The sequence below is a fragment of the Mauremys reevesii genome, linkage group 1 (assembly GCF_016161935.1).
Source record: "Mauremys reevesii isolate NIE-2019 linkage group 1, ASM1616193v1, whole genome shotgun sequence".
Taxonomy (NCBI): Eukaryota; Metazoa; Chordata; order Testudines; family Geoemydidae; genus Mauremys; species Mauremys reevesii.
In genome coordinates this window covers 52,844,359-52,858,446 of record NC_052623.1, presented here as the reverse complement: position 1 = coordinate 52,858,446, position 14,088 = coordinate 52,844,359, and the positions used below count along the sequence as shown (strand labels likewise).

General features: G+C 42.7%; 1 protein-coding gene across 4 annotated transcripts in view; it reads right to left on the bottom strand.

Annotated features, from left to right (window-relative positions):
- FRY (FRY microtubule binding protein) overlaps positions 1 to 14,088 on the bottom strand; it is a 385,515-nt gene that overhangs the window by 34,250 nt on the left and 337,177 nt on the right. For all 4 annotated transcript variants that reach the window (XM_039535002.1, XM_039535008.1, XM_039535030.1 and 1 more), the window contains 4 exons: positions 13,813 to 14,013; positions 9,118 to 9,279; positions 5,656 to 5,822; positions 505 to 694 (listed from right to left, as the gene is read on the bottom strand). In XM_039535002.1, coding sequence (XP_039390936.1) covers positions 505 to 694; positions 5,656 to 5,822; positions 9,118 to 9,279; positions 13,813 to 14,013 — 720 coding nt within the window. The remainder of the gene's footprint in view (positions 1 to 504; positions 695 to 5,655; positions 5,823 to 9,117; positions 9,280 to 13,812; positions 14,014 to 14,088) is intronic.

Below are 14,088 nucleotides of genomic sequence, written 5' to 3'. Positions count from 1 at the left end.
AGGGCACGGCCCCAACCTCGGACTATTACAGGGATGGTAGGAGCTCTGGCATGGGGGGAAGCATGGAAGGGACCTTGGAATTTTGGGATAAGAACATGAGCTGGATTATTAGCAGCAAAACAATTAACAGTGTTAGATATTTAAACAGTCATCTTTAGGTTTCAGAGTTAGTTGTCCTTTCAGATAAATGGGGTATTTAACATCTTTCACAGCTATTGTTTCAGGCTGTCTGCAGACTCGAGATAAAAAAGTGTAAAGTGATAGTGTTTTCCTAAGGTTATCTTCAGGTCTAGATACATAATATTTTAGAGGAAAACTGTGATCCTAGGGCACATTTATGCAGCAGAGAGTATATTCTGTGGCCAAGTAATCATGCAATACAGGAGGTTAACACAATATACTAAGTAATTAATTACTACTACTATTTAATAATGTACTGGGGGCAGAGGTGTCTATGTGCTCACCTAAAGGTATTGTTTTAGAATTCCAAATCTATTTTCTTACCTTAAACAGAGAGGAGAACACATGAAATGTATAAACTGCGCAGGACCCATCCGAATCGCACATGAGTTGGTTGATATGACTACGCCAGGCTTCTTCTGCATCATCACATGCAGCTGGCTGAAATGCAGCAAGGATGGCAGAAAAGAACGGAGACGGAGGAGGGGAGGCATTTCTGTCACCTTCACCAAAACTGGAGGAGAAGAGAAAAATAAACCATCTAACTCTATAATGCAAATACATCCAAAAGAGGCTGTAGATAAGATGCTTATTGTCTTAGCATGCTGCAATAAATTGATGTAATCTGAATACCACTAAAGTATCTTCTTATCATAACTAGAATCTTGTCAATTGCTGCTTGAGACTGGTGAGATGTGAGATTATAACTCAATATCTCTAAATCAGAATGTCCACCCATAACTTTTTTTCCTTAAAATATGTTTTACAAGTAAGTATTTTTCAATTATTAATTTTATCTTTCTTTTTCTTTTTGTGTATTGAATACATTCAAAAGGTTGAGCTTAAGCATCTGCAGCACACACTACTGGTATAAGAAAATGTTGTCTTAGTAACATATGCACAATTATCTACAATATTTTAAAGCACTGGTTCTCAAAGCCGGTCCGCCAATTGTTCAGGGAAAGCCCCTGGTGTGCTGGGCCGGTTTGTATATTGTATAGCTATTTTTGAGTAGCAGGATAGTAAAAATAAACACATTTTCCTCATTGTTCTCCCCTCTCCCCCAAATATGTTCTGAGTAGCTTTACGGTCCATGAGGTTTGAGGAAGAAAGCGAGAATTTGCCAGAGAAATAGACCCAATTGAGGAGAAGGGCCTTTTGCTTTCAGGGGAAATTGGTTTTGATATAACTTGAGTATGACCTATGGAAAACTGCACTTTTACACATGTAGTAAGTTTTGAAAGGGTTTTCCTGCTGTGTCGGGTGGAGATGCATTGTCCCAAGGGGAGCTCTCAGAGGAATTCTCTCTCAGGGAGGAAGAATTCTTCCTGAAACAACATGGTGCAACAGGGGAATGTGCTGACCACTACTTCCTTTAGGAGGTGCTAAAACACTCCCTCCTGGGCATTCCCCCTGTGGAATGGTGCATGTACATGGAGAAAACAGTCCCTGTGCTCCCCTGAAAGCCTGATTGCTCTGAGAAATCTGTCTATCTGGAGATGCTGTGCCAAAGAGCCAGAGGATCCTGCAAATAGAACTCCACTAATGGCTAATACTTACTGTACTATGGTGCTGGGCTGATGATCTTTATTCACACTTTCTAACTAATCCTAGACTTTCTTCAAGATTTCCAGGATCTCTTGAATTAGCATTGCTTTCCTGGAACCAAAGGTTGAACTTGGGCCAAATGGAAGAACCGACTTTTATTGTGGATACTCTCCTGGATGCAAGCAAAATCCTGATCAATTTGGAAGATAAGCCTAGTATGGTTAATGCTTTCCTTCCAACAACAGTGCAGGCAGTCAATTGAAGATAGTCTGGGTGGAGAAAAGGGCTTTGGAAAAGAATGTCCCATCTGGGTGGCAGCTGTCATGTTGATTCCAATTTCAGCTCTATCAGACTGCAGAATCTCCTTGGCCAGTATGGAGCTATTACAATCACCTTCACTTATTCCCGTTTTATCTTTTGAATTACTTGCCCTATGAGGAAAGGGCGGGAATGCATATAGCAGGCCTTGTGGCCACCTATGCATGATACCAGGAGGTTCAGTAGCTGGAAGAACTGAGCTATGGTTGGTTTGGTGCACTTGTGCAGGACAGAGATGAGCTCCTGGATCTTCTGGAACCTGTTGAGTGATTGGTAGATCTTCGCCACTGAGCTTTCTCTGTCCACTCCCAGGTGGGTTATCCATACCGATGGGATCAAGGAACTTTCCTTGATGTCTATCACAAAGCTGTGGGCTTGCGGGAGGTCCAGAATTTGCATCATGCGCTGTAGGCTAGGTCAGATTTCTCATTAGAATATCATCCAGATAGGGGTATAGATGAGTCCCTTGTGACCTGAGCCTGGCTCTGACCACCAGCATTTTCGTAAAGATCTTTAGGGATGATGAGAGACCGAATGGGAGGATTTGGTACTTGTATTTCTTGTGCCATAAGCAAATCTCAGAAGTCTGTGGTGGCACAGATGGATGGGGATACGAAGACATTCGTCTGCCAGATCTATGAGGTTAGAAGATCCTCATGACACAGGGATGTCACCATAGAAACTAGGGTCTCCATCAGGAATTTTGTTTTTGTCATCCATTTGTTGAGCTTTTTGATATTTAGAATGGCCCTGACTCCCCCTGTATGCTTTAGAATGATGAAGAAGCCTGTAGAGTATGAACTCTATGTTTTGGAACAATGAAGAACCCCAAGAACTTTTCTGCTGAGGGAACAACTTCCATAGCTCCTATATCCAGCAGATGGGAGATTTAATTATGGATCAATTTGTGCTTGATGGGAATGGTGGAGATGGGGGACTGGATGAAGAGGAGGGAGGGAGGAGCCCATAGCTCAAGGGAATATCCTTGACCTATTATCTCTCTTACCAGTTATCTGTGATCGATACAAACCATTTTTTTGAGAAGTAGGAAATTCTGCCTTCTAGATTCAGTTCTGGGCTGCGGCATATCTGCTCATTGTCAGGATGGGTTTTTGAGGGTTGCAGGCCAACCTCTGGGCTTTCTGCTTGAACTCTGGCACCAGGGCTTTCCCTTGGTGTATCTGCTATGCTTCTTCTGGTACTTCAGCAAGGAAGAATAATCAAAGGAGCACCTCTGCCTGAAGGTGTGTTTGTATTCCATCCTGAAGGTACTCAATGGAGAAGGGAGGGACTGCTTATATTTAGGAGCATTTTCTGCCACAATCTTATCTATTTTTTCTCCAAAGAGGAGAGATCCTATGAACTTGAAGGGACACAAGACTTGCTTAGAGTGTCTACCTTCCAAGGAAGGAGCCAGACATGATGCCTGGCCACTGAGCTGGATGCCACAGTCTTGGCTGAAAACCTCATTGCATCCATTGAAACATCAGCCACAAATGCTGTTGCCAGGGTAATTTTCTTGAGAAGAGAGCAGAAGTCAGGATGATCCCTGACCTTCAGGGTCCTGAGGTCTTCCACCCAGGACTGTGAAGCTCTTGCAAAGCACGTGGATACGAGAGATGCTCTGAGAGAGTCTGAGGATGACCTGAAGTCTCTTTCTAAGAGTGGTCTCCACTTTCCAATCTGTGGGGTCCTTAGGAAAGAATTCCCCTTCAGTCAGAATAAAAATATCTCCTGCTAAGGATGCTACTGCAGCATCCAACTTTGGAACCTCAGCTATACAATTCTTTGGCTCTTGCAGCTTGTAAAATCTAAGACCATATCTATAAATGTGCTTGCCCTTTCGGGTTTTCCTCACTTCTCTTTAATCGCATCCTCAAAAGTGAAGTGCAGGGGAATTGCAGCCTCGAGGGAGGATTCTGAAGGGAAGTATTTACTTTGAGGCTTGTCCTCAGGAGCTTCTTCAGGTTGGATCTGTGGTAGGCATAAATCTTTTTGCATATAGCCTCAAACTTCTTTGGGGGAAATTTGTTGTTGTTGCATTTTCTCCAAATCCTGCTCACATTCAGAGCCTGGGAGTGCTCATTCTTTGGCAGGGGAGGAGGAGGCTGAGGGTCTTCTCAATTTTTTGTACTTTTTCTTTCCCTTTTTGTTCGTTCTGGACTTTTTGACTTATTGGCACACTTTGTGGGCATGGCTACCCAGAGATGGCCAGAATGCGGTCTCTTGCAGCTTGCCTTACACAGAGTCCAAAGCTTTCTAGAGAGTTTTCTCTCAGAGTCTTCCCTGTCAGAGTCCCACTCCCACTGGGTTGGAGATGGGGGTTTCATTACTGGAGTCCCCTGATCCGGACTGGGAGGGTGAGAGGCTATTTAGGAGTCTGGCATCTCTCTCCAAGGAATCTAAGACCTAGTTCGGGACTTGTGGGGGAGACTGGTATCCTGGTAGGGTTCTTATCTTATCATTCCTGTTTACCCCTGGACTTAACCCCAGGGCAGGCTGGATGAAGTCCCCCTTCTCCTTAGAGCCTCTGTCTGTTCTGCTCCATCTCTCCTGGCTGGGTTCTTTCATGGTGAAGTCATAGCTTCTTGGGTGCTAGGGGACCCAACTGGCCTGCTCAACTCAGTGCCCCGTGCCCTAGCAGAGGTAGGGTCAGCTGATTGGGAACAGGCTAGACAAAATTAGCTTTTTTGCTGAGCCTGAAAGTGCTGCCTTGCATATAGAGCATCACCTGGATTTTGCCTTGGGCTTGCATGGCTGCTCTGCCATGCCTCAGAATGGGTAGAGGAGCTCAGCAGGATGCCGCTAGAGTGGAGGCTTCCGGTGGCTGTAACCATCATGCTTGAAGCAAACAAAGCAAAATGCTCGAACTGCTCAAAAAATCTGCCAGAACAATAAAGGTGAAAGAAAAGGGATGGGAGTGAAGTGAACTGCCATTATCTGCTGCCATGGAAGCAGAGGATCTGGTGGCAAGCGAGAGACAGGGGCATGGCCAGCACAAGCCATGCCGCAGCTTTGAATTGTGACTGGAACCTGCAGAGAGAGAAGAGCAGCCCATGTGTAGCAGAACTGTGGGAGACACTGGGCTCAGAGTGGCTGCAGTGTGTATGTACCACAACCTCAAGGTGTTCCAACGTATACTGAGGGGCCATCCCTGCACACAGCACTCACAGGATTGGAGGAATGAAAAGGTGAGAGTTATGACATCCTTACACCCCCTACCCGCTGAGACACAAGGGGTGAGATTTCATGGATGATCTGACTCTTGAATGTTAATCATACAAACCATATATATATATTTTTGGTGAAATGTACTATACACATGATCAGTGTAACTGTACAGATGGATGCACGAATCTTATACAATTTCTCCTATGAGGAATGTCTTGCCCTGTTTTTCAAGTGTTAATAAATTTGGTTGAGCAGATAGATATTTTTCTGAGTTGTCCTCTCCACAGTCCTCAATTCCAATGAGTTTTATTCCAGTTGTGGCCAACATAGCTAGTGGGGATATGTTGTTTATGAGGATATATTAAGAAATTAATTACATGGCTATATCTTTGGTCTGTGTTGTAGAAGAACTTTACACCCCACAGAGTTTACCAGTACCTGGCAAGAGCAAACTGCTCCAACAATCTGTCCCCTTTTTCTTCAGTCTCTGTCATATCCAGGCTAAGGCTATCACTGCATTCAAATGCTGCTGGGAGTTCATTTGTAGACCCAGAAAGGTCATCTTCATGCACTGTTGTATCCTCCTCTTCATGTGGAGCTTCGGCCTGAGAAAGCAAACAACAGCAATCACGTTTTAGAGGAAACAGCAAATTTAAAATGTATCATTTTGGCTCAGAAGCAGATAAATATACATTTTTACATATTAGCTTAACAACATTTTTTAAGCAACAGAAATATAAAGTGAAAATGAAAAAGACTAAAATTAAGTTACTTTTGATCAGAAATTGTATATATTTGTACAATCCATTCCCTTAATCAAGATGTTTTTAAAGAAACTTCATCAACATGTCTTGCACCTAGGTTTACAGAGTGACTTTCATTCAGAAAGGCTCCAAAGCACTTTTAAAAAGTGAATATAGGGATTATGCGCCCACCATTTTGGAAATGCAACAGCCTCTTTTTGTACTTTGAAACCTCCTGTGTTCTTTTCCCATCTCTCAGAACACAATCAGCTTCCTGGGTGATCCCTATCCCAGATCTAACCTCCTTATATTCTCCTGAGGCTTTTCTTTGCTGTCCTACTTTTAAACCTGAACAAAGTTCAGCTCAGTCCCAGTTCTCTCTACTTTTTTGTTATTCTGCATCCTCAGTGGGGTGCAAGTCATTTCTCTGTGGGAATGGATGATATCTTCAAATCACACCTTCTCTTGGGCATCTTTCAGATTAGATGTGCCTCACAATGCATTATATAACTAATTTGGGGGAAGCTGTGTAACATGGGATTTGAAGACAACAGCTGGCCCTTCATAGATTACCACACTTGCTCAACCCTGCAACAGATTCCAGATATCAGGGAAAGTTGTTAGGCTCAGGTCAGCAAGAAAGCAAATTGCTGTTGAAGAGAGAAATGAAGGTTATCTGGTTACACTGCAGGAATAGGAGATAGTGGGGGTGGTGGGGGGGTCAGGTACTGTGCAATTAGAAGTACTATATTCATGTTATGCCTTCCTTTGTTTTAGCAACTGCATTAGCCACTTTGAAATATGGGATATCAGATACATGGCCCATTGGTTTGTTTTGGTTATGGCAATGTCAGTGTTCTTACCAGAAGAGAGAAACTCTAGCTGAGTTAGGAGGAAGAAAGGAAGATGATATAAAGAAAAAACTGGGATATAAAGGAGAAGTAACCACTAAAGGTTCAGTTATGTTTTAATATGCTTCCCGAATATGCGGGGTTTAGATATTACAGTGATAGGAGCCATGAAAATACCAGAGATAGATAGATCTGAATCTCTGAATATCTTTTAGGTTTTTCCATCAGTAGTCTCTAATTCCTTATTAATAATCTACTAACTGTTGCAATCTTTGCCCCTAGAGACATGACAAAGTAACTTAATTTCTTTCCAGGCTTAAAATGGTGCCATCTTGTTCTTATCTTTGGTACCTGCTTTATCTTCGGTGGTTGAAAAACTGACTATACATTGGCAGATACTTTTTGGCACAGGAATGCTTAAGAAGAACCTTGAAAAAGAGACATAGGTTTGGAAAGGTTTCCCTTTCCCCTACCTACTCTTATTATTTGTTGCTGTCACTCCTTGCATTGTGTCTAAAACTGATGTAAGATTCCTGGGGAAGGGACCATGTCTTCTGTGATTGCCTGTGAAGTGCCTAGTACAATTTTTGGCACTATATAAAAAGCGACAATTCCTCCTCTGCATTGCTAACCTGCTAGTAGTAAATACAGGAATAAAGAAACCAGGGGGGAGTGGAGCTTTGCTTTTACTAGACTAAGTAAAAGTATTTAGCTGCAAGTTTCAAGTTTTTGTAATGAAAGACTGGATGAGATAAGCTTTTGAGTCACACACAGCTCTTTTCCAGACCTGAAGAAGAGCTCTGTGTGGCTCAAACGCTTGTCTCTCTCACCAACAGAAGTTGGTCCAATAAAAGATACTATCTCACTCACCTTGTCTGTGGAAAGGTCCCTATCAACTTGGGTTATGCATTTCATAAATGTTAAACCTGTTGTGGGACTAACCTAATCTGTGTATTAGTTTTACAAACAGCTCACTGTGTGTTTTCATTCTCTACTCCTTTACAGATTGCACGCATTCAACTTTGTACCAAACATGTCAGTATGAGGACAGGGACATTACATGAATTTTCATGATACTGTTTTTTAAATTAGGCATATATGTAGCATATAACATTCATGAACAGTGGTCTATGACTTTAATTTACAGATCAATAACTATTAAAAGGACTCTAAAACATTGGTATCAAGCGGGCAGTAGTCGTAGCCTGCAACAGAATCTCTTTGACTAGAGCTACTTGAAATAAAATGTTATCAACCCCTGCCCACTCAATAACACTCTCTCATTTATTTTCTTTCCTTGCCTCATTTTCTTATTTTCCTGTTATGTGAAAAGTACCCGACTCAGCCACAACAGCCTGACTGGTACCCCTATTGTGTCATAATGATACACATAATATCATTTGTTGTATCACCTGTTCTTTCTTTTCTTTTGTATTGTGGGAGGGAGGGAAGGAAGGGTAAGGTTCAGCTGATATACTGTAATGGAAGTATTACCACAAAGAAAGAGAATTAACCACCCCCCACCACACACACACATTGATAATCTTTTACCAACCTTTCATAATGACAGAATTGTCTCTGCACGCATGGTTCACTTCAGACAGCTGTATGGAACAGTGTTTTGCAAATCTAACATAATACTGCAATTAGGCATTTAACATTCTGACAGCATGCCAAAAGGCAAGAATTGAATCCAGTGCACACAACTGCACAATAGGTTCCCACATACAAAAAAATCTCACAAATACATGCATACACCCACACCCCAGTTAGCATATTATCCTATAAAAATCAGCATGAAGAACATTAGGAGTATTTCTAAAGCTTTTGCAACTTCAGAGACTCATATATTTATCTTGCCCAGGGCCCCCCCCGGGGGGGGGGAAGTGGGGCAATTTGCTCTGGGCCCCACAGGGGCCCCCACAAGAATATAATATTCTATAGTTTTGCAACTTTTTTTTTTATGGAAGGGGCCCCCGAAATTGCTTTGCCCCAGGCCCCCTGAATCCTCTGGGCGGCCCTGATCTTGCTATTAGTTAATGGCATTCATACTATGCAAAACGCAAAATACTTAATTTAAAAAGACCAAAATAGAAAGAGACAAATGTTAAAAAAGAAGTGCATGGGTCACACAAGAGTATGTGAAAATCTATCTATATCTATATATAAACATACAAACACTCTATACTACTAGGGGAAGAGAAAACATACTTGCCCCTGCATTCAAACCCCTCATGACATTTTAAAAATAAGCTATTTTTTAAAAAAAGTTCATTTTAGGAGAAGTATAATCAGAAAATTCTCACCTTAGAACCCTCAGACACCTGGTGATTACTCATGCCAGGCAAAGACACTTCAAAGCTAGATGTTCTTGTATTAAAATGATGCGGGTCAGCTGAGGTGGTATCACATGATGTAGAAAGAGAGTCCATGTGAATTGTATCCTCAGAGGGGGAAAGAGTCATAATCTGTTAAAAAAAATTATGATAAATAATAATAATTAATAAAATAACCAGTTACGAAGCTCCTCTATCACATGCCTTTTTATTATACTAAGGACACAGCCCTGCTACAGTTAAGGTTAAGACCAGATTGCTGGTTAAAGCTTGACTCTAAGTGCTTTAAAATCTACATGGCTACTCAGAATGCAAACTGAAATTTGGTGTGCCTCATGGGAGCATGGGGTTTTGTTAATGGACCAAACTTGCGACCATTTGCCCAAAGGATTTCAGAATATAGTCTCTGGAAAAAAATAGCTTTTCTAAGAGTTGAGACATTGTGGTAACCTTTTCTTGCTTACAGACAGAGATCAAACCAAGGCTCTGATCATCCCACTAAAATGTCCAACACTCAAGGGTTATCCCAACAGAGTGCATGGCACCTGGGAGTGAACTCAAATTAAAAGGTTATTTCAAAAAGATTTTTTATCTCCTGTTTAGAGCATTGCAAGTCTTGCACACTGATATGCTAAAGAAATTACACTGAGCTTGTGGGGAAAGAGGATTTAACAGGATTATTAACCTTTAAAGATCCTGGGCAGTTCACAGGGCTAAGCAATAGTCCTTGGACTCTAAGCAGCTGGCCAGTGTCAGATCAAGTCCCACTTTGGGCAGAAATTTGGAAAAGTATGGATGGGTGCTGTCATATTTTTCTTTTTAATTTGAGGGGAATATAATTCATATGTTTTGTATTCATCTTCATATGGATTCATATTTTCATAAAAAGGAGATATGTGAATGTTTGCTTGCATTTCATGGGGTAGAGGAACGGGGGGAATAGAAGTGAGGGGGATTAGGACTGCATTGAGGGGAGGAGGATAAATGGGGATGGGTAGTAAGGGGAAAGAAGGGTTGGGGAGCTCAGGTGAGGGAGAGAGACACACTGGGGTGAGTGGCAGGAGGTCTGGGGGAGAATAGGGCCAGAGGTGTCTGTCCACCCCACATTCTCCCCTTCTGTTTATGAGCCAGGCTCTGGGGTGTCTGAATCCCTCTTCCTCTCCTTCCCCTACCCATGTGATCTGCAATCTGGAGAAGACCTGCTGTTCTGGGTGGGGCATTTAGAACAGGCATGCTTGGAGCATGCACTAGGGACACAGTGCTGAGGCCGGGGTGAGGAGCTGAGAACTCCTATGCTTGCTGACACATATCAGAAATGCTCCAACCCTTGGGAAGAAGGAAGGGAATGCTCACTGACAGGAATGGAGCAGTTCACAGGTCTCATAACTATTGTTTCAGGCTGTATGCATACCCCTGGGGTATTCTCTTTCAGATGAGAATGTCTCCTTGAGATGAATGGGCCACTTCACACCTCTCTGAGCCTCTGACTTTGAAGTCCGAAAGGGAGGGGCAGGGCGATTACGGGTGTATGGGTATGTCTACACTACCTGCCAGATCGGCGGGTAGTGATCGATCTATCGGGGATCAATTTATTGTGTGTAGTGTAGACACGATAAATCAATCCCCGATCGCTCTCCCATCGACTGCTGAACTCCAGCAATGCGAGATGCAGAAGCAAAGTCGAAAGGGGGAGCCACGGCCGTCGATCCAGCGCTGCGAGGATGCAAAGTAAGTAATTTAAATTTGATCTAAGATACGTCAACTTCAGCTACGCTATTCTTGTAGCTGAAGTTGCGTATCTTAGATTGATTCCCTCCCCACCCTCAGTGTAGACCAGGCCTAAGAGTAGGTGGGAATAGGGCAGAGTGGTTTTTGTCAGGGAGGGATATTAAGCATAAGGTATAAATCGGAATTGGTGGCAGGGGAGAGAAGAGAGGTTGGGGGGCTCAAGTAAGAGGGAGGGGTGAAGATTAAGGGATGTGGGAGGGGAGAAGATGGGAAGGGTTGGAGAACATGAGGGGTAGCAGAGGAAATTGGCTTAATTAGATGGGAACAGGAGAGGGGATCTGGAAATGTTGCAGGGAATGGCGGAGCAGGGGTTGAGAAGAAGAGACAGTATTCTCTTACATGCTTAAAGATACTGTAACAACCATATTATAAAACTCTCAAGGTTTTGGGGGACAGACCATGGATGAGATTTGTCTCACTGGCCCTGTTAGCAGCTACACATTTCAAAGCACGACCATTATCCCCACTCCACTATAACAAAATATATGGGGGTGGGGTGAGGGGAGAAACACAGATGAATCACATAGCAACTGCATGGCCTAGTAGAAAGACCTGTAGGCTGGGACTATTCCTGGCTCTGCCACTGGCCTGCTGGGTGACCTTGGGCAAGTCACTTCATCACTCTGTGCCTCAGTTTCCTATCTCTAAAATGGGGACACTGATGAAAAGCCCTCTCAGATCTACTGATGAAAAACCCTATACAGAAGCAAGGTTTTTTGATTATTACCTAGCCAGGGTAGCCTTTCAGCTGCAAACCTAGGTGAGAACTACAACTGTCTAAATGACCACTAATCTACCAACAAACGTTTCTCTTTCTGTTTAAAAAACTAAGAAATTAAATGGCAAAAAACTGTTAACACAGAAGCTTGGTCTACAATGAAAACTTACATCAGCATAGCTACATCTCTCAGGGGTATGAAAAATCCATACCCTTCAGCGATGTAATTAAGCTGACCTAACTCCTGGAGTATACAGCGTTAGGTTGATGGAAGAGTTCTTCTGTTGTTCTAGCTACTGCTTCTTGGGGAGGTGTATTAACTATAGCAATGGAAGAACCCTGTCATGACCCAGGTTCATGGGAGCAGTCATGCTCCAACCCTCCACCTGGCAGCCTGCTGACAACTGCTTCCCTAGGATCCAGGACGCCCAGCCCCAGCTTGAGGTTCCATCCCTGAGGGTCTATTGGTGGAGTCCCAGAGCTGCTGATTAGCCTGCTGGCCCTACTTAAAGCAGGAATAGAAAGCTGTCTGAACAACTGGGTCCACCCTGCCCTGGACTATGTGTCTTATGTCTTGCTCCTGCTCCCCTGGCTTGATTTCCTGGTATCCTGATGTCGCTTGACTCCTAGCATCTGATTCATGGTTCTGCTCTCCAATTTGTCTCCTTCTGATCTCCTTATATCCTGAACCAGCTGACTCTTGTCTCATGAGTGTGGACTCTGGCACTGATCACTAGTCTGGCAGCCCACGACCCGGCTGTGACAAACCCCTTCCACTGCTGCAGTGAGTGTCTACACTGAAGTGCTACAGTGACACAGCTGCAGTGTTGTAGCTGTGCCACTGTAGTGTTGAAATATAGACATGCCCAGAGTTCAGGCTGTTTCTGACAGCTTGTGCCCTTCCAAAATATTGAGTTAAGCAAAACTCATACTTCTGAAAACCAAGAAATACAGGGTTCAGGTAAACGCCAACACAACCGTATCTCTTCCTCTTTGAGTGATGCCCAATACACCCATAACGCACACATTCCCACGCTGTCTTTTCACCGTAATGGACAGGCGCTACCTGCATTTGCCCTACATTTAAGCACTAAGCCTACTCCCCCAGTGGAATATCACACTTGTCAAATTTAACAACTTCATATCCTTTTACAAACTCTTTACACGTGCACACTTAATATCATCTCAACTTATCCCTTCCCCTATCATTAAATCCACAGACTGCTCTCAGATCCCACCTCACTACTGACAATACCTATGTCAAGAAGATCCCTGTGCCCTGCTGCTGACACAACATACACAACTTTGTACTGAAATGATGCAGACTGGAACCTCAAGATACATGTACACTTCTTTCCTTTGATAACACACATAGGTGGGGTGGGAGGACTCAGACCTAGATATCCTCATATCACAGTCAGAGATCTTCTAAGCTACTCCAACTTACTCCTCCACCATTCAAAACAGCTACATTTAACCCAGTGAATGCAGATGGAATGCATGCAGATCATTTCCAGTGACTATTGCCAGCTCCGGGTCTGGAAGGGGTGGGGGAACGGACGGAGTTAAGGTTGTGTTGGTGTTTACATTCTCTCTGTATTTCCTGGTTTTCCAGAAGTTTGAGTTTTGCTGTACTTGACATTCTGGAAGGGCATGAGCTATACCAGGCAACTTTATCTCTGCATTAATAAAGTTTTTTGCCATTTAATATATGCATGCAATGCAAACACTGTGCTAATGCTACCTTCCCAAGGCTGTTGATTAGCTTGTTTCAGCTTGTATACTTTTCATTTTATAATCTTTCAATTTTTTATTCATATTTAAACATCTCAAAGGTGAATTTTTCAAAATCGGATGCCTGCTACATTTTATAAACATTATACATCTGAAGGATTTAATATTGGCCATTTAAGCAAAACTAATAGCTTTGCTGAATAAAGTGCTACTTATCAGATCTGACACTTCCTGTGTTTAGTACTTTCATCAAAATTATTTTCCATCTTCAGTTAAAGGACAAGTGAGCCATTAGAAAGCACTCAGTTACATGACATTTGGCATTCCAGTTGATCAGTTTGCATTTTAAGCAACAGGAAATTAAAAGATCAGTTTATTTTAAAAAAATCTATCTATTCTTAACAAACTGTAAATTAACTACTTACTAGGTCTGAATGTTCCAATATTTGGCTTGTTGTTAGGTCCTCCTCCTCTGATGACTCATCGGAGTCCTCATGGTTCATTTTATTTAGGCTGGGTGTACTTCCTGAAAGCTGGCTTTCCTCCAGAAGCTGCATATCGCATTTGTCCAGACTATCTAAGGAACGTCTGCGCACTCCCCAGTTGAAATTGTCCATACTCTCACCCTGAAAACACACGCAGGCTCAACTTGCTTCCTATACTATTATATAAAATTACTTTCAAAATTACTAATCATTTGT